The sequence below is a fragment of the Dipodomys spectabilis genome, unplaced genomic scaffold, assembly GCF_019054845.1.
Source record: "Dipodomys spectabilis isolate Male_0828 unplaced genomic scaffold, ASM1905484v1 ptg000069l, whole genome shotgun sequence".
NCBI lineage: Eukaryota > Metazoa > Chordata > Mammalia > Rodentia > Heteromyidae > Dipodomys > Dipodomys spectabilis.
The window spans coordinates 7,361,641-7,386,182 of record NW_024870746.1 but is presented as its reverse complement, the minus strand read 5'-3'; the positions used below and the strand labels follow the sequence as shown (position 1 = coordinate 7,386,182).

Genomic DNA, 24,542 nt, shown 5'->3' with positions numbered 1-24,542 from the left:
TCAAGTACCAAGAGAACTATTTGGAGTAACAGGACTATTTGGAGTAATAGCAACAACTTCTATAATCTCCACAGAAGTCCCTAGAGACATGATAGCTATGATCCCATTATCAATCACATACCTGTAATGTTCTCAAATTTTGAGCTTCAACCCCTTGGGCCCCAGGCCGGGAGGGAAGTTTGGATAAACCTTGCTGTCCCACATGGGCAGGAGATGGTTGTACAATAGACGCTGCATTCTGTACAACTGGAGTCTGGAAGACAGAAAAGGAGAAAAAGGCAATAAATTACAGGTAGACTCTGTACATTTCTAGAACTTGAATTTTCTTGTTAGCATGAAGCTCTTGTTGTTGACTAGTAGGAAAAAAATAGAATTAAGTTTTTCTTTTTCTTTTTTTTTGGGTCCGGTCGTGGGGCCTGAACTCTGGACCTGGGCGCTGTCCCTCAGCTCTTCAGCTCAAGGCTAGCGCTCTACCACTTAAGCCCAGCACCACTTCCGGCTTTTTTCTTTTTGCTTATGTGGTGCTGAGGAATCGAACCCAGGGCCTCATGCATGCAAGGCAAGCACTCTACCACTGAGCCACCTTCCCAGCCCTAAGTTTTTCTTAATAGTGCCCAAAGTAAAAAAAAAAAAAGTTGGGCATGATGGTGTACGTCTAGGAATGCTCTTTATTGAAACTCCAACCATATCACCCTCATTGTCCTAGTTATTGTATGTACAAAGATTTAAAACCTATGGCAATCCCATGTATTAAGGAGTGGAAGCTGGAGTCCAACTTTGAGGACTGGTTAAAGGTAGCTGAAAAGTTCTTTCTCAAAAACAAAATAAAAACAAGAAGGGCTGAGGGTATAGCTCAAGTGATACTGGGCTTGCTTAGATAACACATACAAATCCCTGGAATCAATCTCCCAATAGCACAATGGGGAAAAAAAAATCCACTATTCCTAATGATTAAAACCTATGGAACTAGAGACGAATGAACCACAGAGCTAACTATCACGCTGAAACCAATTCTTCTTTTATTTTCTCTTGTCCTTTATGTTCCAGGCACATTACCTTTTGGACCACATTCTCTTTCTGTAGTTGACTCTGTCTCAGTTTCTTTAAAAGCACCAATCGAGCTTCTTCCAGTCGCAGTTCGTCCCTCAGCTGCTTGATGAGCTGTTGCCGTTCCTCAATGCCTTTCCCCTAAGGAAACATGGAGATTATTAGCTATAGCATCAGTTACCCAGAATCCCTGCATGCAAGAGATAATGTATTTCTTTCTTTCTTTCCTTTTGTTTTTGCCAGTCCTGGGGCTTGAACTCAGGGCCAGGGCACTGTCCCTGAGCTTCTTTTGCTCAGCTCAAGGCTAGCGCTGTACCACTTGAGCCACAGCACCAATAAGCTGAGATGATGTGTTTCTTAGGTCTGAAAAACCTTCATCTTCTATAAGAAGTGATGATGAAACTGTCGTCTTTGTATCCCTAGGGTGCCACACAGTCCCTAGCATTCAGTAGGTACTCAAAAAAAGTGCTTATAGAAGCAGAAACCACATATAACCAATAATGGGTTAGACTCCTGGCAAAATAGAAGAATTTTAAAATGTTTTAAGTTTTTTAAAGCCACATTTTCTTTTTCTTTCTTTCTTTTTTGCCAGTTCTGGGGCTCGAACTCAGAGCTGAGTGCTGTCCCTTAGCTTCTTTTGCTCAAGGATAACACTCTACCACTTGAGCCACAGTGCCACTTCCCATTTTATCTATTTATGTGGTACTGAGGAATCGAACCCAGGGCTTCATGCATGCTAGGCAAGCACTCTGCCACTAAGCCACATTCTTAGCCCAAAGCCACATTTTCTGTTTATATACAATATACACAAATGGAATTGTGAAGTTTTATGTTTTCCAAAAATAAACTGAATATAACTGCTTATATACATGCTTTTTACTCCTTCCCTCCATACCTTCCCATCTCTTTTTGTAATACTGGGGATTTGAACTCAAGGCCTTGTGCTTGCTAGACTGGCTCACTCTACCACATGAGCTATACCTCCAGCTTTATACATACTTCTTCAAACTATCTTCTTTGCATCTACTAATTCCTTTTTTTTTTTTTTTTGTCGATCATGGGCCCTGGGCACTGTCCCTGAGCTCTTCAGCTCAAGGCTAGCATTCTACCACTTGAGCCACAGAGCCACTTCCAGCTTTTTCTGCTTATGTGGTGCTGAGGAATCGAACCCAGGGCCTCATGCATGCAAGGTAAGCAACTCTACCACTGACACACCTTCCCAGCCCCTACTAGTTCCTTTTATAATGTCTTCTCCTTGAAGTTCAGAATCACCAAAAAATTTTCACCAATAGCTGAGTAAAGAACAAAACAAAAAACAGAACTAGGACTCTTACAGAATAAAGAGAACAGGGATATGAAAGAAAAAAAATCTTTTTACCTTAAACATCTCTAGGTTGGCTGCTTTGAGTCTTTCTTCCATTCGGGAGCTGGAACGGGGACTGGAAGCCTCATTGTCAGACAAAACAATGATGTCTGGAGAAGGAGTTAGCCTTCCTCGGTCTGGCTCACTAGATAAGAAAATGAAAAATTATAGTATTTCCAATGGTGAGAGTTGATTAAAAAGTTAAATTTCTCTTCTACGCTGAAGAAATAAATCCAAGGAAACTTAAGAGGTCCTAATTCACTCGGAAAAGACAGTAAACACATAGGATAAAGAAAACCAGAACTAAGAGAAATCAAAATCTCAGCAAAATATTTTCCTTATCTCAAAACAAAGATACAAAGTAATAACTAGCTTCAAGAATGAGAGATGAAGCCAAGTGCTGAGACCTGAGGATCACAGTTCAAAGCCAGTCCAAGTAGGAAAGTCCCTGAGACTCTTATCTCCAACAAACCACCAGAAAACCAGAAGTAGAGCTATGGTTCAAGTGGTAGAGCACTAACCTTGAGGTGGAGAGTTGAGGGACAGAGTTCAGGCCCAGAGTTCAAGGCCTATGACCACCACCACCACCACCACCACCACCACCAACAACAACAACAAAGGAATAAGAGATGAAAGCCAGGAGCTGGTGGCTGATAATCCTAGCTACTCAGGAAGCTAAGATCTGAAGATCATGGTTCAAAGCCAACTCAGGCAGGAAAGTCTGTGAGACTCTTAGCTCCAATTAACTGCCAGAAAACCAGAAGTTGGTGCTGTGACTCAAAGGGCTCAGGGACAGTGCCTAGGCCCAGAGTTCAAGCTCTACAACCAACCAAAAAATAGGGGGGAGGGGAGGGAATGAGGGAAAGAGAGAGAGAAAGAGAGAGAGAGAGAGAGAGAGTGAGCGCGTGCCAAGGCACTGGCGGCTCATGCCTGTGATCCTAGCCACTCAAGAAGCTGAAGTCTGGGGACCTGTGGTTCGAAGCTAGCCAGGGCAGGAAAGCCTATGATAGTCTCATCTCCAATTAAGCACCAAAAAAGCTTGAGGTGGAACTGTGGCTCAAGTGGTAGGGTGCTAGCCTTGAGTTGAAGAGCTGAGGGACAGCGCCTAGGCCCAGGGTTCAAGCCCCATGACCGACAAAAAAGAAAAAGAAAAAGAAAAAGATTTAATTCTAAATGTTTCTTGTTACTCCATTAGGCTGTTGGAAGCTTGGAAAAGAAATGATTAACTCCACTGGTAAAGACAATAGAACCTAGCATCCACTGAGTATAAATGATAGTTGTAAAGGAGGAAGCTCATTTTAACAAAAATCATATATATGGTCCTGGTTGAGGATTAACAAGAAAAGGAGGTTAAGTCACAACTCCACTGATGGTCCATTCTTGCAAGAGCAGGTACTGAAGTAGGCAGAAGAAATACTGACAGCTGCTTGAAGAAATGGAAAATGCCCAGGACACACACACACACACACACACACACACACACACACACACACACACACACACACACACACACACACACACACACACACACACACACACACACACACACTCTCTCTCTCTCTCTCTCTCTCTCTCTCTCTCTCTCTCTCTCTCTCTCTCTCTCCTTTTGGAGAGGGACTGAACTTCTAGAACTAAAAAGTCACACTGACACCTCCCCCCCCCTTTTGGAGAGGGACTGAACTTCTAGAACTAAAAAGTCACACTGACTTGCCAGTTTTATCTAGTACATTCTCTCAGTAAAACTGTCCAGAAAGAATACTTTGACATCTAATCTCTCACACTAGATCTTTTTGTTTCCAATCCTATTTATTAGACAATCTTTGTTTTGGTATTTCTGGGACTAGCCTTGTTTCTGTTAAAGTAATGAATAATGGCACTCACTGTTTGAGACCTAGATAATAAGAATCCTGCAAACTAAAATTGCTTTAGATTCCCAAGTCTAAATCTACCTCTCCTCTGATTTCAAAGATACCATTCCAGACTCTACTGTTGTTTTTTGATTTTTGTTTTTTTCAGCATTAGGGCTTAAACTTAGGGCTTCATGCTTGTTAGATCCCAACTCCAGCTCTACACTACTTTTGAGATAGAAAAGCTGAGAGTATATATGTTTAAAACAATGTGTTCTTAGATTATAATTAAATGTGTAACTTGGGGCTGGGAAGGTGGCTCAGTGGTAGAGCGGTTGCCTTGCATGCATGAGGCCCTGGGTTCAATTCCTCAGTACCACATAAGCAAAAAGAAAAAAGCCAGAGGGGCTGGGAAGGTGGCTCAGTGGTAGAGCGCTTGCCTTGCATGCTTGAGGCCCTGGGTTCGATTCCTCAGCACCACATAAGCAAAAAGAAAAAGCCGGAAGTGGCGCTGTGGCTCAAGTGGTAGAGTGCTAGCCTTGAGCTGAAGAGCTGAGAGACAGCGCCCAGGCCCAGAGTTCAGGCCCCACGACGGGACCCAAAAAAAAAAAAAAAAAAAAGCCGGAAGTGGCGCTGGGGCTCAAGAGGTAGAGCGCTAGCCTTGAAATGAAGAGCTGAGGGACAGTGCCCAGGCTCAGAGTTCAGGTCCCACCAAAAAAAAAAAAAAAAAAGTGTAATTTAACGCTCCTGGATCATTCATTAATCATGAGCGCTTATCCATCATTTCTCAGAATTTCTTGTTTCAGATGCTTTTGAGACTTGGAAGCTTTTCTAAAATTTAATTAAATTTAATTTTTTGGTGCTGGGGATCAAACCTAGGATCTCACACATGGCTGCAGGTAAGTGCTCTACCACTGAGTTACATTCAACCCCAACCTAAAGAAACTTTTTTTTGGTGCCAGTCTTGGGTCTTGAATACTGACTATAAGCTTTTTTTTTTTTTTTTTTTGGGCCAGTCGTGGGGCCTGAACTCTAGGCCTGGGCGCTGTCCCTCAGCTCTTCAGCTCAAGGCTAGCACTCTACCACTTGAGCCACAGTGCCACTTTCGGCTTTTTTCTTTTTGTTTATGTGGTGCTCAGGAATGGAACCCAGAGCCTCAGGCATGCAAGGCAAGCGCTCTACCACTGAGCTACCTTCCCAGCTCCTGTAAGCTTTTTTTTTTTTGGGTCCAGTCGTGGGGCCTGAACTCTGGGCCTGGGTGCTGCCCTCAGCTCTTCAGCTCAAGGCTAGCACGATACCACTTGAGCCATAGCACCACTTCCGGCTTTTTTTCCCCTGCTTATGTGGTGCTGAGGAATCGAACCCAGGGCCTCATGCATACAAGGCAAGCGCTCTTCCCACTGAGCCACCTTCTCAGCGCCGGCCCCCCCCCCCCATAAGCTTTTTATTTTTTTTTTTTGTCGGTCGTGGGGCTTGAACTCTGGGCCTGGGCGCTGTCCTTCAGTTCTTCAGATCAAGGCGAGCGCTCTACCACTTGAGCTACAGCACCACTTCCGGTTTTCTGGTGGTTCATTGGAGATAGGAGTCTCACTGTCTCTCCTGCCCGGGCTGGCTTTGAACCGCGATTCTCAGATCTCAGCCTCCTAAGTAGCTAGGATTACAGGCGGGAGCCACCAGCGCCCGGCTCCCCTAAGCTTTTTAAATCAAAGCTACCAGTCTACCACTTGAACCACAGTTCCAGTCTAGCTTTTTTTGGTTCTTAATTGGAGATAAGATCTTGGAGCCTGGTGCTGGTAGCTCATGCCTATAATCCTAGCTACTCAGGAGGCTGAGATCTGAGGGTCTCAGTTCAAAGCCAGCCCGGGCAGGAAAATCTGTGACTCTTATCTCAATTAACTACCAGAAAACTGGAAGTGGTGCTATGGTTCAAATGGTAGAGTGCTTGCCTTGAGATGAAGCTCTCAGGGACAGTGCCCAGGCAGAGTTCAAGACCCACAACTGACAAAGAAAAAAGGAAAAGAAAAAGAAAAAAGAAATGCATGTTTAAGTACAGTGCAGCCCAAGTACTTAAAAGTACCAGCTAAGTAAATAAGCTGAGCCAAGTTCTGAGTTCAAACCCCAGTACTGGCAAGAGGGCAGGGGAAGGGAAAGGAAAAAGTAGGAAAAAAATGAAAGATAAAGTGTCAGAGACAGAGAGACAGACACATAAGAAGCTGAGATCCAGTGGGTATGCTGGAGGCTGAGATCTAGAGAACTATAGTTCAAAGCCAGTCTGGACAGGAAAGTCTATGAGACTCATCTCCAATTAACCAACAGAAAACTGGAAGTAGTGCTGTGGCTCAAGTGGTAGAGCACTGGCTTTGAGCTGAAGAGCGCAAGGACAGTGCCCAGGCCTAGAGTTCAAGCCCCACAACCGACAAAAGAAAAACAAAACAAAAAAACACACAAAAAAAGAATCTTGCAGACTTTCCTGCCTGAGTTGGATTCAAACCAAAATCCTTGGATCTCAGCCTCTTGAGTAGCTAGGATTATAGCACCTGGCTCCAAAGAAATAAGGCATTATTCATGATGAAATATAGCTTCTTACCAAGGTAAATCTGAATTACTAAAATCAACTAAGTTTAGTTGAAATAGAATAGGGAGAGAAAGTGAAGAGAATAACTGTTGTAAACTACAGTTTGTACAGGTTTCTTTATAGCCACTGAACAGACACAGCAAGACTAGAATGTGGTGTTAACGGAAAAAGAAGTCACTAGAGGGAGAAAGAACCTTTCATACTTTAATCCAAATTCCTGGAATAATGGTCCAGTCTAACTGCCTAAATTTACTCTCTCTCTCTCTCTCAATCGGTCGTGGGGTTTGAATGTCTAGGCTTGGGCGCTATCCCTCAGCTCTTCAGCTCAAGGTGAGCGCTCTACCACTTGAGCCACAGTACCAATTCCAGTTTTCTAGTGGTTTATTGAAGATAGTATCACGGACTGCCCTGGCTGGCTTTGAACCGATATCCTCAGATCTCAGCATCCTGAGTAGCTAGGATTATAGGCATGAGCCACTGGCACCTGGTGAATTTACTTTATTTGTATGAGATTTACCAATCATTTCTACATTTATTCATCTTCTTACCCTAAGATTAATATGAGCAAATTTTACTTTTTTTTTTTGTCGGTTGTGGGGCCTGAACTCTGGGGCCTGGGTGCTGTCCCTTAGCTCTTCAGCTCAAGGCTAGTGCTCTACCACTTGAGCCACAGCGCCACTTCTGGCTTTTTCTGCTTATGTGGTGCTAAGGACTCTAACCCAGGGCTTCATGTAGGCAAGGCAAGCACTCTACTTCTAAGCCACATTCCCAGCCCCATGGGCAAATAATTGTAAGGCCTGGAAAATTCTGCAATATTTTCTTGGTTAGTCACACCATTTTTATATATACAATCCAGAAAACTGCTTCCAAAATAAAAAGTCCTAAAGTTCTTACTATATAAATGAGTACTATCTACTGCTAGAAATTGTTCAGTACCAAGAAGACATTCTACATAGAGAATATGGAAACATCTTATATTTTCTGGAAATTGTATCTGAAAACAACTCTAAATATTTAATTTCCATATATAATCAGTCTCATAGTAGATACACAGCAAGAAGTAAAACAAAGTTCAAATCTTTTTCAGATCTCAGCCTCCTGGATAGCTAGGATTACAGGAATAAGTCACTGGTGCCTGGCATTCTGACTCTCTTGATCCCATCTTTCAAGTAGCCTGAATTATAGGAGTACATCATCATACTTGACATTCAAGTTTTCTAAAATTTCTGACCTGGCATCCTGGCCTCATTTGTTATAAACATCCCAGAAAGGGAAACAGTGCTTCTCCCCCGCCCCTCGGTTAGTTGTTGGGCTTGAACTCAGGATCTGAGCGCTGTCCCTGATTTTCTGCTCAAGGCTAGTGCTCAACCTCTTTGAGCCATAGCCCTACTTCCTATGTTCTGGTGGTTAATTGGGGATAAGAGTCTCCCAAACTTTCCTGCTGGGTTGGCTTTGAACCATGATTCTTAGAATCTCTCAGCCCCCTGAGTAGCTAGGATTAGAAATGTGAGCCACCAGTGCCCAGCTGGGAAAACAATTTTTTTTTCCTTCCTCATATATATGATTTATCCTATCTTGGATCTTAAGTATGAAATCTTTCCTATCAAGAGATTATTAAGGGGCTGGGAAGGTGGCTCAGTGGTAGAGCGCTTGCCTTGCATGAATGAGGCCCTGGGTTCGATTCCTCAGCACCACATAAGCAAAGAGAAAAAAGGCCGGAAGTGGCACTGTGGCTCAAGTGGTAGAGCACTAGCCTTGAGCTGAAGAGCTGAAGGACAGCGCCCAGGCCCAGAGTTCAGGCCCCATGACCGGACCCCCCCCCCCAAAAAAAAGAGATTATTAAAAGCCTAACTTGCTGCTGACATCACTTGTGCAGTCTAGCATACTGAAAAGCTATTAAACATCTAATCATTATCCTATAAATAAATAGAACTAATCTGGGTGCTGATGGCTCACACCTGTAATGCTAGCTACTCAGGAGGCTGAGATCTGAGGACCACAGTTCAAAGCCAGTCCAGGCAGGAAAGTGAGCAGGAAAGTCCATGAGACTCTAATCTCCAATAAACCACCAGAAAACTGGAAGTGGTACTGTACTATGGCTCAAGTGGTAGAGCTCTAGCCTTGAGCTGAAGAGCTGAGGGACAACACCCTGTCCCAGAGTTCAAGCCCTATAATCGACAAAAAAATATAAAAAAAGAAATACAACTAAACAGAATGAGAACTTGTATTTCTCTATTATACTAAAACAGAGGGAACACTGGTTTTACTTCACATATATCTTATTTCATTGATATTATAACTTGCCCAATTAATGACAAAATAATTAGGCAATTATGATCCAGCTTTCATGTTAAAACTTCTGTTTATGTCAGGTACCAGTGGCTCACACCTGTAATACTACTCAGGGACTAAGATTCTGAGGCTTGAGGTTTGAAGCTAGCCCAGGCAGGAAAGATCATGAGTTGTGGGGCCAGGTGTTATCTCAAGGCTCAAAGCTAGGGCTCTACCACTTTGAGCCACTGCTCCAATTATGTTTTTTTGGGTCATTAATTAGAGATAAGTTCCATGGACTTTCCTGCTCAGGCTGGTTTCAAACCACGATCCTCAGATCTCAGCCTCCTGAGTGGCTAGGATTACAGGTGTAGGCTATCAGCACCCAGCTGACCTTGAGACTTTCTTTTTTCTTTCGGTCCTGGGGCTTGAATTCTGGGCCCGGGTGCTGTCCCTGAGCTCTTCCAATGAAGGCTAGTGCTCTACCACTTGAGCCACAGTGCCACTTCTGGTTTTCTGGTAGTTAACGGTAGATAGAGTCTCTCCTGCCTGGACTGGCTTTAAACTACAATCCCAGCCGGGCGCTGGTGGCTCACGTCTGTAATCCTAGCTACTCAGGAGGCTGAGATCTGAGGATCGCGGTTCAAAGCCAGCCCGGGCAAGAGAGACCGTGAGACTCCTATCTCCAATAAACCACCAGAAAACCGGAAGTGGCGCTGTAGCTCAAGTGGTAGAGCGCTCGCCTTGAGCTGAAGAGCTGAGGGACAGCGCCCAGGCCCAGAGTTCAAGCCCCATGACCGACAAAATAAATAAATAAATAAATAAACTACTATCCTAGATCTCAGCCTCCTGAGTAGTTAGGATTACAGGTATGAGCTACCAGCGCCCGGCTTGCCGTAAGTTTATCTCTAATAAACTACCAAAAAGTCACAGGTAGAAGTTAGTGTATTTAGCCTTGAGCAACAGAAACTCAGGGGCGGCTCCTAGGCCCTAAGTTCAAGCCCCAGGACCAGTAGAAAAACAAACAAAAAACAATAAAAAAAAATACTTCTGCTTTTAATTTTTTTTCACTGCTCTCTTTCTTGGGAAATTTATCAACATTATTTTATTCTTTTTTAATGTACCTAGCATTTTCCCTTTTCTTCCTCCAAATGAAGTAGGATCATTCACTCACTCCAGAAAGGAAAAAAATGATTAAGAAGCAAATGGGCTGCACAAGAGCATGATGTCATTTACCCAATGAATTTCCTTCTGAAGAATCAACAGATAAGCCAGGTGCTGGTGGCTCATGCCTGTAATCCTAGCTACTCAGGAGGCTGAGGTCTGAGGATCATGGTTCAAAGCCAGCCTGGGCAGGAAAGTCTGTGAGACTCTTTTTTTTTTTTTTTTGGGTCTGGTCGTGGGGCCTGAATTCTGGGCCTGGGCGCTATCTCTTAGCTCTTCAGCTCAAGGCTAGCGCTCTACCACTTGAGCCACAGCGCCACTTCCGGCTTTGTTCTTTTTGCTGAGGAATCGAACCCAGGGCCTCAGGCATGCAAGGCAAGCCCTCTACCACTGAGCTACCTTCCCAGCCCAAGTCTGCGAGACTCTTATCTCCAATAAACCACTAGAAAACTGGAAGCGGCACTGTGGCTCAAGCTATAGAGGGACAGCGCCCAAGCTCAAAGTTCAAGCCCTACGACTGACCAAGAATCTAAAGATTCACAATATTCTTCTAACTCTACCTAAAATTGCAAAGATTTTTCTTCTAAAACTATTAGAGAACTGATCTGAAATTCACTCAAGTTGGCTCAGGGCCTGAATAATGTCCCTAAGTTTTTTTTGTTCAAGGCCACTGTTCCAATTTTGGCTTTTTTGGTGGTTAATTAGAGGTAAATTCCATGGACTTTCCTTTCCAGGCTGGCCTCAAGCCATGATCCTCAGATCTCAGCCTCCTGAGTAGCTAGGATTACAGGTGTGAGCCACCAGTCCCTGCCTAGATTTTTTTTATGTGTGTGTGTGTGTGTTTGTCCTTAGACTTAAACTCAGGGCCTGGGCACTATCTGTGAGCTGCTTTTTTTTTTTTTTTTGGTCTGTCATGGGGCTTGAACTCAGCCTGGGCTCTATCCCTACGCTCTTTAGCTCAAGGCGAGTACTCTACCACTTGCACCACAACACCACCTTGAGCTTCTTTAGCTCAAGGCTAACAATCTACCATTTGAGCCATAGATCCACCTCCAGCCTTTTGATGTTTTTCTGATAAGAAAAGTCTCACAGACTTTCTTCTCTGGGCTGGATTAGAACTGTGTGATCTTACCCTCCCCTGAGCAGCAAGGACTAGACTTTTTAATACTATTATCAAAAAAAATTTTCCTGCCTGGTGCCAGTGGTTTACGCCTGTAATCCTAGCTACTCAGGAGGCTAAAATCTGAGGACTGTAATCTGCAGGCACCCTGGGCAGGAAAGTCCTTGAAACTCTTATCTCCAATTAACCACCAGAAAACCCTTTAGAAGTAGTGCTGTGGCTCAAAATGGTAGAGCACTAGCCTTGAGCAAAGGAGCTCAGGGACAGCACCCAGGCCCTCAGTTCAAGCCCCATATCCGAAAATAATAATTTTCCTCATTCATAGAGTTCAAGCCGCACAACTGACCAAAAAAGAAAAAAAAAAGAAAAAAGAAATGCATGTTTAAGTACAGTGCAGCTCAAGTACTTAAAAGTATCAGCTAAGTAAACAAGCTGAGCCAAGTGATTCTGAGTTCAAACCCCAGTACTGGCAAGAGGGCAGGGGAAGGGAAGGGAAAAAGTAGGAAAAAAATGAGAGATAAAGTGTCAGAGACAGAGAGACAGACACATATGAAGCTGAGATCCAGTGGCTATACTGGAGGCTGAGATCTAGAGAACTACAGTTCAAAGCCAGCCTGGGCAGGAAAAGTCCATGAGACTCTTATTTCCAATTAACCACCAAAAACACCAGAAGTGGAACAAACTGTGGCTCAACTGGTACAATGCCTACCCTGAGTACAAAAAGCTCAAGGACACTGTCCCAGGCCCTAAACTCAAGCCTTAGTACCAGTGCACGCAAACACTGCACACATACACTACACATGCATGCAGCACCCCCTCCATACACAATAATAAATTGAATGTTGTTAAAATGAAGATTGTCTACACTATGACAACACTTCACAGACTAACTCAAACCTTCACCAGTTTCAAGTATATATCCCTAGTGGGTAAGACACTAGAATAAAGGCCTGTGAAATGTGTGTTTATATGTATGTGTGCAAGAGACAGACGTAGATGGAGAGAGAGACAAACAGGAACAGACATACAAGCACAAAGAAACAGCGTGATTGTTAGAGACATTGCTGAAACCTTCCTAGTGCACAGTACAAGGGAAAAAAGGACTGACTGAATGTGTTTAGAAATGGATGTATGTGCTGTGCAGGGGTAGAGGGAAGTGGCACAGATTAAGCAACACTATAGAAACTTAGCATGGGCTGGGAAGGTGGCTCAGTGGTAGAGCGCTTGCCTTGCATGCCTGAGGCCCTGGGTTCGATTCCTCAGCACCACATAAGCAAAAAGAAAAAAAGCCGTAAGTGGCGCTGTGGCTCAAGTGGTAGAGCGCTAGCCTTGAGCTGAAGAGCTGAGGGACAGCGCCCAGGCCCAGAGTTCAGGCCCCATGACCGGACCCCCCCACCCCCCCCAAAAAAAAGAAACTTAGCACATGTTCCTTCTGACACACAAAAAAAATCAGGCCCATGATTTTTTATTTTTTGGTCGGTCATGGGGCTTGAACTCTGGGCTTGGGCACTGTCCCTGCATTCTTCAGCTCAAGGCAAACGCTCTACTGTTTGAGCCTCAGCCTGTTTGAGCCTCAGCCTGTTTGAGGCTCAGCGACACTTCCAGTTTTCTAGTGGTTTATTGGAGATAAGAGTCTCACAGAGTTTCCTGCCCGGGCTGGCTTTGAAATGGGGAGCCTCAGATCTCAGCCTCCTGAGTAGCTAGGATTAAAGGCGTGAGCTACCAGAACCGACTAGGCCCAAACTTTTTTGATGAAATAAAAATGAGATGCTGTTGGGTGTTGGTGGCTCACACCTGTAATCCTAGCTACTCAGGAGGCTGAGATCTGAGGATTGTGGTTCAAAGCCAGCTCGGGCAGGAAACTCTGTGAGACTCTTATTTCCAATAAACCACTCAGAAAACTGTGCCTCAAGCAGTATAGCACTTGCCTTGAGCTGAAGAGCTGAGGGATAGAGTCCAGGCCCAGAGTTCAAGCCCCATGACCGACCAAAAAAAAAAGGAGATGCTGGGAATGTGGCTCAGTGGTAGAGCGCTTGCCTAGCATGTATGAAGCCCTGGGTTCAATTCCTTAATACCATATAAACAGAAAAAGACAGAAGTAGGGCTGTAGCTCAAGTGGTAAAGCGCTAGCCTTAGGCAAAAGAAGCCCAGAGACAGTCCCTAGGACTGGCAAAAAAACAAAAACAAAAAACAAAACCCCCCCAAAACAAAAAAAGAGATGCTATAATATATAGAATCTAAAACTCCTGGGATGATCTGAAAAGAAAATGTGTTTACTCCTTCTAAGGCTATCAGTTCTCTAATGCCAACTTTATGTAGAAATAATGATTTTATCTTAGGGTAAGAATTATGCCTCTTAGTATGCTAAACTACAATCTCAGGTACCTAACTTCATTTGGAAATGAGAGTAACTCATAGTCATGCCAGATAATATAGAAACACTTCTTTACCAGACACTCTATGATAAAAAACACCCTCCTCTAAATGAAATTAATTTCATTTTAGAGGCTTATTTTGTAAGAACAACCTATCCTGCAGGTAGATAAACTATCGTACCTCCGTCTAGCACTCATATCCACAGGCTCATCATTGATGTTTTCTTTTCCTGGCCTTCCAGCAGTCCTGCTGTCTCCATGAGGCCTGAGATTCCCATTGAGTTTCTCTTCATAGCCCTTGACACCACTGCCATCTTGTTTGGTTGGTAACTCATGTGGCACTTCAAGATTCGCCAAATCCTTCCTTTTAAGCAGTGCCAACATTTTCAGACGTTCCATGGCCTCATGTCCTTCCATTTTCAGTCTTTTTGCCAGGACATCATCTCGCTCATCTGCTGGGTCCAAACTGCGCTTCAACAGATTCAGGCGAAGAGCATCTTCTGTCATTCTATCCATCCTATACAGAAAAGGACACAAATAAGATCAGAATAAAGCCTCTTCAACAATCAAAAGGAAAGAGGAAGGAGTATTTAAAGTTATTAAGAATCATTTATACAATATACATAAATTATATACTATTAATGTTATAGTATGTATATGTGTGTTAAAAGTAATTAACAGAGCTAATTTCCTATGCAATATTGTTCTAGAAAATCTATATTAAGGAATTTCTCCACTCAAGGAAGAGGCTTATTAGCTCAAGTAATAGAGAGGCAGCTTATGAGCAAACCAAGTAGGTGCAAGTTAAGAGTCTCACTGACTTTCCTGCCTAGGCTGGCTTCAAACCACAATCCTCAGATTTTTGCCTCCTGCATAGCTAGAATTACACTGGCACCTAGCTCTTGCTTGGCTTTTTTCTGGTCATGGCTAGTGTTCTATCATATGAGCTATTCCTCCAGCCAGCTTCTTTGCTAACTAGAGATGGAGTTGTGTGGACTTTTCTGCCTGAGCTGGCTTCAAACTTTGATCTTCAAATCTCAGCCTCCTGAGAAGCTAAGATTACAAGCATAAGCCATATACAACCAGCAAGTGAAAATCTAAATTTATATTTGAATTTTAAGACTTCAAATCCAAGGCTGTCTTCCTGGTAGAAAATAGCAATGAGTACCTAGAAAGTTTCTGAGTAACAGAAACATAGGTTCAAATGGTTACACACACACATACACACACTTATTTGTCAGTCGTGGGGCTTGAACTCTGGGCCTGGGTGTTATCCCTCAGGTCTTCTGCTAGCGCAGTGGTAGGCTAGCACTCTACCACTTGAGCGACAGCGCCACTTCTGTTTTTTTGTTTTCCGGTGGTTTACTGAAGAGTCTCAGGGATTTTCCTGTCTGGGCTGGATTTGACCCATGATCCTCAGATCTCAGCCTCCAGAGTAGCTAGGATTACAGGCATGAGCCACTGGCACCCTTGTTCCCTAAGACTCTTATCTCCAATAAACCACTCAGAAAACCGGAAGAGGCACTGTAGCTGAAGTGGTAGAGTGCTCACCTTGAGCTGAAGAGCACCGGGAAAGAGCCCAGGCCCAGAGTTCAAGCCCCATGTCTGATCCCCACCCCCCCCTCCCCCAAAAAAAATCCTCTCCTATTCAGGCACCAGTGGCTCACACCTGTAACCCTACTCAGGAGGCTAAGATCTGAGGATCATGGTTTGAAACCAGCCTGGGCAGGAAAGTCCATGAGACTCTTAACTCCTATAAACCACTGAGAAAAAGCTAGAAGTGGCACTGTGGCTTAAGTGGTGAAGAGCTAACCTTGAGTGCAGAGAGGCTCAGGGACAAGAGCATGGGCCTTGAGTTCAAGCTCCAGGACTGGCAAAAAAAAAAAAAATCTTCTGCAAGTTAGACACTGGTAGCTCATATCTCCTATAATCCTAGCAACTAAGGAGGCTGAGGATCTAAGGAGCGTGGTTTGAAGCCAAATGAGGCAGGAAAATCCATGAGACTCTCATCTCCAATCAAACACTAAAAAGCTGCAAGTGGCAGTGTTGTTTAAGTGGTAGAGCACTAGCCTGGAGTAAAAAAGCTAAGGGACAACACCTAGGTCCTGTGTTCAAGCCCCAGGACCAGCACACAGACAAAATTTTTCCTTTCCACAAAGTTTTGCTAAATGAATATTTTATGTTGTTTTGTACATGTTTGCCAATCCTGGAGCTTGAACTCAGGGCCTGGGTGTTGTCCCTGAGCTCTTTTGCTCAAGGTTAGTGCTCTACCACTTGAGTCACAGTTCTATTTATAATGTTTTTGAGAGTTAATTGCAGATCAGAGTCTCCCAGACTTGCCTGCCTGGGCTGGCTTAGAACTTCTATCCTCAGATCTCAGCCTCTTGAGTAGCTAGGACAGGTGTAAACCACTAGCACCCAGCTGCTATTATTCTTAAAATTAAAAGGAATGTGCACACGTGTGCGTGTGCAAACACACACACACACATATCCTGGACTATGAAATAGAAGGGAGGTTAATAAGACAACTGAGTTTTCTGGTCACTATTCTAAACTGCCCTCATCTCAACAGGACAGTTTAAACCTGTGGCTGACAAGGGAATCCCATCTTCCTACTAATGTTCATATTCTGGGATAGCAGTTGATAATAATGTCTAGGACATTATTGTCTCAGTTTGGGGTGTTACTATTCCTAGGCTCTAAACTACAAAAGAAATTCCTGGTTTCTGACAAACCTTAGATCATCTTGGTGTTCCAATAAGTATCTGAATGGTGTCTATCACTGAACTCCCAAGGAGGTGGGAACTACAGAAATGTGTTGAGGCTGCAAGAGATTCAGCCACTGCCAAGAATAACATCTGAAAATGGTTCAATGATTCTAAAGGAAGAGTCCTTCAGCTCTGAATTAAGGACCAGGGGAACTGGCAACCTGAAATATTACTGATGAAATTTAACTTCAATTTTCTTTTTTCTTTTTTTGCTGGTCATGGGGCCTGAACTCTGGGCCTGGTCACTGTCCCTTAGCTCTTCAACTAAGGTTAGCATTCTACCATTTATTTGAGCCAAAGCACCAATTCCAGCTTTTTCTGCTTATGTAGTGCTGAGGAATTGAACCCAGGACCTCATGCATGCAAGGCAAGCACTCTACCACTGAGACGCTTTCCCAGTCCTTAACTTCAATTTTTTGTGGCAACAATTAACAGATGGTTTTCTGGGTGCTGGGGATGGGATGCAGAACTCTGTACATCTTTGTTAGACTACTGAGCTACATCACCAATCCCTAAACGTCATATAAGCTGCTTCTTCCTCCCTAGTACTGGGATTACAGCCATTTAACAACACAGTCAGCCTTGAGAGTATTCTTTGTTTTCTTCCAACCATAACATCTTTCAAAACTGTTATCACACCAGGTACTGGTGGCTCGCATCTGTAATCTTAGCTACTTAGAAGAATGAGATCTGAGGATTGCAGTTCGAAGCTAGCCCGGGGAAGGAATGTCCGTCTCCAATTAATCATCAAAAAGCTGAAAGCGGGGGCTGGGAAGGTGGCTCAGTGGTAGAGCGCTTGCCTTGCATGCATGAGGCCCTGGGTTCAATTCCTCAGCACCACATAAGCAAAAAGAAAAAAAAAAGCCAGAAGTGGTGCTGTGGCTCAAGTTGTAGAGCGCTAGCCTTGAGCTGAAGAGCTGAGGGACAGCGCCCAGGCCAAGAGTTCAGGCCCCACGACCGGAGCCCCCCCCCCCCCGCCCCCAAAAAAAGCTGAAAGCGGAGTTGTGGCTTAAATTGTTAAGAGCCAGCCTTGATCAAAAAAGCCAAAGGACTACACTCAGGCCCTTAGTTCAAGCCCTAATATGGGCACAAAAAATAAGCAAAACTACTATTATAACTCAAGTATCAACACTGATACAATGTTTTACTTATAATCATCTGCACTTAATTTTCTTTTCTTTTTTAGTCAAGACTGAGGTTTGAACTCAGGAATTCACACTTGTTAGGCAAGATCTCTACCACTTGAGCCATACCTTCTGCCCTGTATTTAGTTGTATACAATTCTATCACATTAGTCAAAGTGGATCAAAGGCCTCAATGTCAGACATGAAACTTTGAAACTACAAGAGAGTAGGAGAAACATTAGAGCTTATAGGTATAAGTAGGAACTTGTTGAGTAGAGCCCCAAAGGCACAACAGATAAGAGAGAGGCTTGACAAGTGGGACAACATAAAAAAAAAAAAAAGTTTCTGCACAGCTAAACTAGAAAGAAAGCCAACAAACTGGAAAAAGATCTTTACCATCAATATATCAGACAAAGGCCTAATATCCAATATATACAAAGAGCTCAAGAAACTAATCCCTCTCAAACCTAATAAACCAATCACTGAATGGGCTAGGGAACTAAGGAAAGACTTCTCAGGGGGAAAAGTTAAGAATGGTAAAGAAACACATGAGTAAATGCTTATCATCCCTGGTCAAAAGGAAATGTAAATCAAAACAACTCTGAGATTCCATCTCACTCCAGGAAGATTGGCTAACATTGTGAATTTGAACAACAAATGCTGGCAGGGATGTGGGGATAAAGGAACCCTACTGCACTGCTGGTGGGAATATAAACTAGTACAACCACTCTGGACAGCAGTCTGGAGGCTCCTCAAAAAACTAAATAAAGACCTTCCCTACAGCCCAGCCCCACCACTCCTGGGCATCTACCCTGAACATCATGAGGCAGGGCATGTTAAGAGCACCTGCACTGCCACACTATTCACAACAGCCCAGATGCCCCATGCTGGATGAACAGATCCAAAATATGTGGTACCTATAACACAATGCTTTTTTTTTTTTTTTTGACCAGTCCTGGGGTTTGAATTCAGGGTCTGGGCAATGTCTCTGAGCTTCTTTTGCTCAAGGCTGGTACTCTACCACTTGAGCCACAGTGCCACTTCTGGCCTTTTCTGTGAATGTGGTACTGACGAATTAAACCCGGGGCTTCATGCATGCTAGGCAAGCTAGGCTACCACTAAGCCACATTCCTAGCCTACACAATGGAATTTTACATAGCCATTAGAAAAAACAATGTCATTTGCAGGGAAATGGATGGAACTAAAACAAATAATGTTAAGTAAGGTAAGGCAAGATCAGAAAGACAAAACGGGCACATGTTCTCTCTGACATGAGGAAAATAGATCTAAAATGCACTGGGATATAATAACTTATACAGGATTCTAGATACTCATACCCAGTGAGACCAAAAGAGGTTATCTTAGAAGAAAAACACAAAAGCACAAGGCCTACATGCCAATTCATATTTATATAAAATAATAGACATATCCAAACAAACTCCAAGATATGGAAATAAAAAAATTTTTGTTTTCAGTTTTTGATGATTCTGTTTTCTTTACCTTATTTTATGGTATATTCACATATATATCTTTGGAAAGTTGAGCGGGAGCACACAGAAAAAAACAGTGAAAAAAGTGCAGCAATGGAGCTCACTAGACATTGATGAAAGTAAACTATACAACTTGTGGGTAGAGACATGATGACATTGGGAGAGAACGAGGAAACAGAAGACAGGGTACAAAAGGAAATGTACTCATTATCTGATTCATGTAACTGTAATCCCTCTGTATATCACCTCTATAATAACAATAAATTATTATTTTTTTTTTTTGGTTAGTTGTGGGGCTTGAACTTTGGGCCTGAGTGCTGTCCCTTAGCTCTTCAGATCAAGTGGAGCCATCTACCACTTGAGCAACAGCACCACTTCTGGCTTTTTCTGTTTATGTGGTGCTGAGGAATCAAACCCAGGGCCTCATGCATGAGCCACCTTCCCAGTCCTAAATTAATTTAAAAAAACAAAAACAAAAACAATTTTATCACATTGGTAGGGTAATGTATACACTACCACAGATACAGATACAGAACAACCCAACACTTTACTGAGTATGGTGGCTCAAACCTGTAATCCTAACTACTCAGCAGTCTGAGATTAGGAAAACTGAATTTCCAGGCCAGCTCAGACATAAAGTTCATGACACTCCAACCTGAATCAATAAAACAAAACAAAATAGCTGGGCATCAATGACTCACACCTATAATCTTAGCTATTCAGGAGGCTGAGATATGAGGATTGGGATTCAAACCCAGCAGGAAAATCAGTGAGACTCATATTCACAACAGACCAAACAAAACAAAACAACAGGTGCTAGGAAGTATGCCTATTATCCCAGATAGGTAGAAAGCATAAGTAGGAAGATCAAGATCTAGACTAGCCCAGGAATAAACGTAAGATCCTATTAAAAAAAATGACTAAAGTGTGCTGGGCAGCTGGTATCTCTCAAGCTTGTAATCCTAAACTACTCCAGAGATCTGAAGATTGAGGTTCAAAGCCAGTCTAGATAGGAAAACCAGAAGTGGGCTGTGGTTCAAAGTGGTAGAGTGCTAGCCTTGAGCAAAAGAGCTCAGGGACAGTGCCTAGAGTTCAAGCTCCATCAATGACCAAAACAAAACAAAAACCTCAAGTAGGGGCTGGGAAGGTGGCTCAGTGGTAGAGCGCTTGCCTTGCATGCCTGAGGCCCTGGGTTAAATTCCCCAGAACCACATAAGCAAAAAGAAAAAAAGCCGGAAGTGGCACGGTGGCTCAAGTGGTAGAGCGCTAGCCTTGAGCTGAAGAGCTGAGGAACAGCGCCCAGGCCCAGAGTTCAGGACCCACGACCGGGCCCAAAAAAAAAAAAACCCTCAAGTAAAAAGATCTGGGGGGCTTGTTTCTAACAGCAGAATGCCTGCCTAACAAACACAAAGCTCTGAGATCAGTTCCAACACTCAACGCTCAAGGATCCTTTGTGTTACCTTTTCAGAACCATAACCCCCATTCTACCATCAAATTCCTGCCAGTCTCCAATGTCTGGTGACCAATAAGTTTGTTTCCATCTCTGAGTTTCTAGTTTTTCAAAATTATCATATAGAGAATAGTGATGCATACTTACAGCCCTAGTGACTTAGGAGGCTAAGATAGGAGGGTCACTTGATCTCACAAATTTGGTATCAGACTGGAAAAAATAGTGAGATCCATATATTTAAAAAAAAGTCTTCACTGGCAATTCTCCCCCAGTCTCAGCCTCCATATGCTAGAATTACATGCATACACCGCCATGCCTGGGTCCGGTCTTGGGGCCTGAACTCTGAGCCTGGGGGCTATCCCTCAGCTCTTCAGCTCAAGGCTAGCGCTCTACCACTTGAGCCACAGCACCACTTCCGGCTTTTTTTCTTTTTTTGCTTATGTGGTGCTGAGGAATCGAACCTAGGGCCTCAGGCATGCAAGTCAAGCGCTCTACCACTGAGCCACCTTCCCAGACCTGGGACTGACTTTTTAACTTAAGGTATTTTCCTTGCAATTCACCCAAATTATTACATGTGCCAGTAGCTCGTTCCTTTTTATTGCATAGCAGTATTCCATAGTATGGCTGTACCACAGTTTAATGAGTTGTTTCTAATATTTTGCTACTACAAGTAAAGCTTCTATGAACATTCCTGCACAAGTTTTTATAGGGGCTTAAGTTTTCATTCATCTGAGGCAAAGACTCAACAGTGTGACTAAGTCACATGGTAAATGAATGCTCTTTTATAATAAACTGTCAATCTGTTTCTCAGAGTAGCTATAGTATCATATAGTCTCAGAATCAGTATGTGAGAAATCTAACTTCTTTACATCCTCATCAATACTTGGAACTAGCTTTTTTTCTTTTTTTTAGTCTGACAGGGGTGTAGTAATATTATACTACTATTTTTTTTTTTTTTTTTTTGGTCCGGTCGTGGAGTCTGAACTCTGGGCCTGGGCGCTGTCCTTGAGCTCTTCAGCTCAAGGTTAGTGCTCTACCACTTGAGCCACAGCGCCACTTCTGGCTTTTTTTCTTTTTGCTTTATGTGGTGCTGAGGAATCGAACCCAGGGCCTCATGCATGCAAGGCAAGCGCTCTACCACTGAGCCACCTTCCCAGACCTATACTACTTTTTGTTGTTGTTGTTGGTCATGGGGCTTGAACTCTGGGCCTGGGCACTGAGCTCTTCAGCTCAAGGAAGGGCTCTACCACTTGAGCCATAGTGTCATTTCCAGTTAATTGGAGATAAGAATCTCCCAGACTTTCCTGCCCAGGCTGGCTTAAACCATGATCCTCAGATCTCAGCTCCTGAGTAGCTAGGATTACAGGTGTGAGCCACCAGCGCCCAGCAGCACTTTATTCTTGAGCCACAGGTCCACTTCTGACTTTCTGGTAGTTAATTGGAAGTAAGAGTCTCATAGACTTTGTTGCCCTGGATAGCTTCAAATTACAATCCTCAGATCTCAGCCTCGTGAGCAGCTATGATTATAGGCTTGAGCTACTGGTGCTTGGTTCTTAAAAAACATTTTAAAATAACAAATCTACTTTCAGTATTTAATTATTTTCTCCAAATAACAATTTAGCGAGAATAGTGGAATTATTTTCCATTTTTACAAATCCAATGTCTAGATTCTTTTTTTTTTTTTTGTCGGTCTTGGGGCTTGAACTCTGGGCCTGAGCGCTGTCCCTCAGCTCTTCAGCTCAAGGCTAGTGCTGTACCACTTGAGCTACAGTGCCACTTCCATTTTTCTGGTGGTTATTGGAAATAAGAGTTTCATGGGGGCTGGGAAGGTGGCTCAGTGTCTGTAGAGCGCTTGCCTTGCATGCATGAGGCCCTGGGTTCGATTCCTCAGCACCACATAAGCAAAAAGAAAAAAGCTGAAAGTGGCACGGTGGCTCAAGTGGTAGAGTGCTAGCCTTGAGCTGAAGAGCTGAGGGACAGTGCCCAGGCCCAGAATTCAGGCCCCACAACCAGAGACCCTCCCCCCCGCCCCCAAAAAAAAGAGTTTCACGGACTTTCTTGCCCGGGCTGGCTTTGAACTGCGATCCTCAGATCTCAGCCTCCTGAATAGCTAGGATTACAGGCGTGAGCCACCAGTGCCTGGCCCAATGTTTAGATTCTTATAGCTACTTCTTCATTCATTGTACTGCTATATGTTTTTTGTTGTTGTTTTGTCAGTCATGGGGCTTGAACTCTGGGCCTGAGCACTGCCCCTGAGCTCTTCAGCTCAAGGCTAGCACCCTATCACTTGACCCACAGCACCTACTTTCTGCCTTTTCTGTTTATGTGGTGCTGAGGAATCGAACCCAGGGCCTCATGCATGCGAGGCAAACACTCTACTACTGAGCCACCTTCCCAGCCCAAAACAATGGTTAGATGCCATGAAGTAGGTGCCCATGCCTTAATTGTATGCGTGTTGTCAGCCCTAAGGGCCTCTTCCACCCTCCTCAAGGGGAGTGCTAACCTTCTCTTCTTCCATACAACACCTATATGTTGTTTTGAAGTACATGAAAAAAATCTGGTCTCAGGTACATACGTACATATGTAGTTTAAAAGGGAAAACACATTTATAGTTAATGAATTCACTAAAAAAACCCAAAATCAACCAAACAAAAAACTTTTGTCAGTGGTTCACATCTGTAATCCTAACTACTCAAAAGGCTGAGATCTGAGGGTAGTGGTTTAAAGCCAGCCTCGGCTGGCTCACCCTATCACTCTCCCTTATTATACTCTTCCCTTATTAAAACAATTTCAACAGCTTTCATTGTTCTATTTCAGACTTGTAAATAAACTAGCTGGACCATATTCATCCTCACTCTCTTTATTAGCCCTCACTCCTCCCACTGAAACCACTACTCAACAGAACCCAAGTTCAACATGCACACACAGACAGATACACAAAACACAATAATTTTTCACTTAGAACGCAAAACAGGTTTTATCCCATTCCCATTTATGTTAACATGTAACCATAGTACACCTTTTCCCCCTTAGAAGAAGGCTGTTGTGATATCTAGGCTCTCTCAAACTCCTGGGCTCAAGAAACCCTACTGCTGGGCTGGGCATGTGCTTAGTAGTATAGTGCTTGCCTAGCCTGCATGAAGCCCTAGATTCTATTCCTCAGTACCACATAAGCAGAAAAAGCCGGAAGTGGCGCTGTGGCTCAAGTGCTAGCTAGTCTTGAGGCACATAGAGGCTCAGAGACAGTACCCAGGACCTGAGTTCAAGCCCTAGGATTGGCAAAGCAACAACAACAACAACAACAAAAGAAACCTACTGCTTCAGCCACCTGAGGAGCTGGGAAGCGATGGTCATGCTACTATGCCTAAGAGTGTAATTTTTGAAATTACAAATAGTGTAGATACCTTACGGTTAACTAATCAATATGTCTTATTCAAATCTCACCAGTTTTCTAGTATTTCTTGCAGGTCCAAATTGTAATTTATCATCTCACAGTTCACTGAGCTGTCTTGTTTCCTTGGTCTCCTTTAATCCATGATAGTTTCTTAGTCTTTAGCACCTGAACAGGTTTGAAGACTATTGCCTGTCCTTCTGCTCCTTAATCTGGGTCTATTTAAAAGTTCCTCATGATTAGCTTGTGCATTCTTTGCAAAATATTGCAGAACTATTGTGCGCTTCTCAGTGTTATTTTGTCAGGAAATACATAAAATGTAAAAAAAAGGGGCGGGGGAGCTTGGTGCCTGTGGCTCCTGCCTGTAATTCTAGCTATTCAGGAGGCTGAGATCTAAGGATAATGGTTCAAAGCCAGCCCTGGCAGAAAAGTCCCTGAGACTCTTATCTCCAATTAACTATTACAAAACCAGAAGTGGTGCCTCGGCTCAAGTGGTAGAGCACTCCCCTTGAGCTGAAGAGCTCAGGGACAGTGCCCTAGTCCAAAGTTCAAGCATC

General features: G+C 43.5%; 1 protein-coding gene and 1 non-coding gene across 5 annotated transcripts in view; both read right to left on the bottom strand.

Annotated features, from left to right (window-relative positions):
- The window catches only part of Gatad2b (GATA zinc finger domain containing 2B), an 86,719-nt gene that overhangs the window by 12,152 nt on the left and 50,025 nt on the right, over window positions 1-24,542 (bottom strand). For all 4 annotated transcript variants that reach the window (XM_042681585.1, XM_042681586.1, XM_042681587.1 and 1 more), the window contains exons 2-5: window positions 13,944-14,279; window positions 2,426-2,555; window positions 1,057-1,188; window positions 122-253 (exon numbers count right to left, since the gene is read on the bottom strand). In XM_042681585.1, coding sequence (XP_042537519.1) covers window positions 122-253; window positions 1,057-1,188; window positions 2,426-2,555; window positions 13,944-14,278 — 729 coding nt within the window. In that variant the 5' untranslated portion in view covers window position 14,279. The remainder of the gene's footprint in view (window positions 1-121; window positions 254-1,056; window positions 1,189-2,425; window positions 2,556-13,943; window positions 14,280-24,542) is intronic.
- Window positions 22,994-23,119, bottom strand: LOC122109792. Its single transcript, XR_006147758.1, has one exon. It is a non-coding gene; the product is annotated as a U6atac minor spliceosomal RNA (small nuclear RNA).